General features: G+C 55.0%; 1 protein-coding gene across 2 annotated transcripts in view; it reads right to left on the minus strand.

Moving 5' to 3' along the window:
- Radil (Rap associating with DIL domain) overlaps positions 1-2,410 on the minus strand; it is a 72,271-nt gene that overhangs the window by 23,938 nt on the left and 45,923 nt on the right. For both annotated transcript variants that reach the window (XM_005367993.3, XM_013354092.2), the window contains exon 4: positions 1,154-1,783. In XM_005367993.3, coding sequence (XP_005368050.1) covers positions 1,154-1,783 — 630 coding nt within the window. The remainder of the gene's footprint in view (positions 1-1,153; positions 1,784-2,410) is intronic.

Genomic DNA, 2,410 nt, shown 5'->3' on the forward strand with positions numbered 1-2,410 from the left:
ACACACACACACACACCACACACACACACACACACACACACACACACACACACACACACAGGGAAAGAGAAGCCACTCCTCAATACACACTACTCTGTCTCCTTGAAAAACTCAGCAGGCGGCCAGAGACACCGGGACTCTGCTATTCCCTCTTAGCTAAGCTTTTTCCACTCTATAAGCCTTTTCCACCCATTCTGCTCCCCTCTTCCTGATGTGACCCACACACCTCTTGTGACAGAAAGAGAGCAGTCTCCATTTCACCCAACCAGACATTTAAATACTAGGAGTGATGGGACAAACACTCTATAAACAAAATGAACTGTCTAGTCATGCTTCCTGTTATGTTACAGTGTATTCTCGTGTGTGTGTGTTCCTCCGTCACACTCTACCTTATTTACTTATTTACCTAGAGACAGAACTCTCACTGAGGCTGAGGCTGTTTTAACTAGACTGACCCCTGGATCCACACCTCTCTAGCCCTGAGTCCTGAGACTACAGAGATGCTCCTGGACGAGCAAAGTCAAGATTCGTGAAAGCCTCTAACAACCCTGAGCAACAGAGACACATTTGGTGCCTGGGAGTCAGGTCACCTTCAGGGCAGGAGCTGCAAAGCTGCTTGAAACCTTGGACGGCACCAAGCAGCCTGTTCCAGTGCTTTTACTTGACCTGCCCAACAGGTGGCACTGCTGGGCTTTTATGAAGAGTCCTGGGGGGGGGAGCAGGGAGGGAACCGCTTGTGGCGGGAGAGGCCATGGATACTGCTAAGTACCCCATGAGATATACAGGACAGGCTCCACAGTGAGGCCCCCAGTCTACTGGCCCAGGCTGACCTGGAGGGAATGTGCCAACAGCTGACTGTCCTGCTCCTCACCACCAAACTGACCTGGTGGAAAACACGGGGCACTGAGCCTGTGGATAGTGGTCTGGCAGGGCTCAGACTCAGACTCACTCTGAAGGCAAAATTCTACACTGAGGCCTACAATGCCCAGCCTGGTGGCCTGCCCAGTATGGAGGTACAGATGGACAGGCCAGCCCTTTCCCAGTCTGACATCACTGTGGCGACATCAGAGTAGTGGCAGGCCTTCGACTCTGGCAGGCGGAGCCCAGCCATCTAGTAGCACCAGTCAAGACACAAGCCATCACTCCCACGCACCCAGACGGTGTCTCGGACCATCTTGGAGATCTTGAGCAGGAGATGCCTGAAGGTACCGGGCTGGAAACGAGTGGCAGAGTGCTGGATGCAGAGGCAGAGGAGGAAGGCAGGTGTCAGCTTACAGTCATCACCACCAGGCTCAGTCAGCGTCATGATCCTCTGCAGCAGTGTGTCCTCCATGTCAGGCTCAAACTCCAGGAGCAGTGACCGCCGCCGGACCACAGCAGGAGGCAAGGAAGGGACCCCACGGGATCTGAGTACCGCGCCACACATCCTACAGCTCTGTGGTGCGGCCCCAAGGCGGGCAATGGCACAAGCAGGCAGCGGCTGTGCCTGCCCAGGGTCCTTGAACAGCAGCAGGTAGTAGAGACCCAGGGAGAGCAGGTCGCCGTGTTGTAGCACCACGGGATTCCTTCCCACTTCGGAGAAGTTGACTGAAACCGACGCCCCTGCAATGGGCTCCAGCACCAGCCTGGCCCCTGCCTGTCCACCTTCTGTGGACTGGTGGCGGCGAATTGTGCAGTGCAGGGGCAGGATGTCTGGGGCAGACAGGCTGATGCTGGGTTTGCTGGAGGGTGTGCGCTGGCCCACTGTGTGCCGCTCCCGGCTGAGCACATACACCAGGCTATCCTAAAGAGCAGACAGATGACTTAGGACAGGTATGACATTAGTCGTGGCAGCACCAGCACAGCAGTGTCCCTGTTCCGCCAGCCACATCTTCCTAGGTTCTGTTCCCAGGACTCCTCATAGGCTGCCACCCACCCCAAGTCACCAGTAACCTGTCACCGTGGCAACCCTTCCCTGGCCACCCCAGCCTATCCCAGAGGACATGGCTTCTCTACACAAAAGAGACCCGTCAAGAGACAAGGGCTGACAGCCGCAAGCTGAGGGCTGCCAAACTCCCCAAGTCACCCCAAAAGAAAGCAGTGTAGTAGTAGACCCTGTGCCTCGGTTCTCAGCTCAGCATGGGGCATCTCTTGAGACTGAGCCCAGGAACCCAGAATGCTGTGAAAAGTACAGAGAACTGAAGAAAAAGGTAAGTGACGACAGATGTCACCAAAGCCGGCTTCTTGGGAATCAGATAAAGAAGTAAGAAATGGCTCTGGGAACTGGGTCTGTTGGCATAGGCCAATCACCTCTGCATTTGGGAAGGAAGCTGAAGCAGAAGGATCACATTCAAGGCCTGCTTGGGTGACAGTGAGTTTCATACCAGCCTGGGCTACATAGAAAGACATTGTCTCAAAAAAGGGGGGAGGG

The sequence above is a fragment of the Microtus ochrogaster genome, unplaced genomic scaffold (genome assembly GCF_000317375.1).
Source record: "Microtus ochrogaster isolate Prairie Vole_2 unplaced genomic scaffold, MicOch1.0 UNK27, whole genome shotgun sequence".
Classification (NCBI taxonomy): domain Eukaryota; kingdom Metazoa; phylum Chordata; class Mammalia; order Rodentia; family Cricetidae; genus Microtus; species Microtus ochrogaster.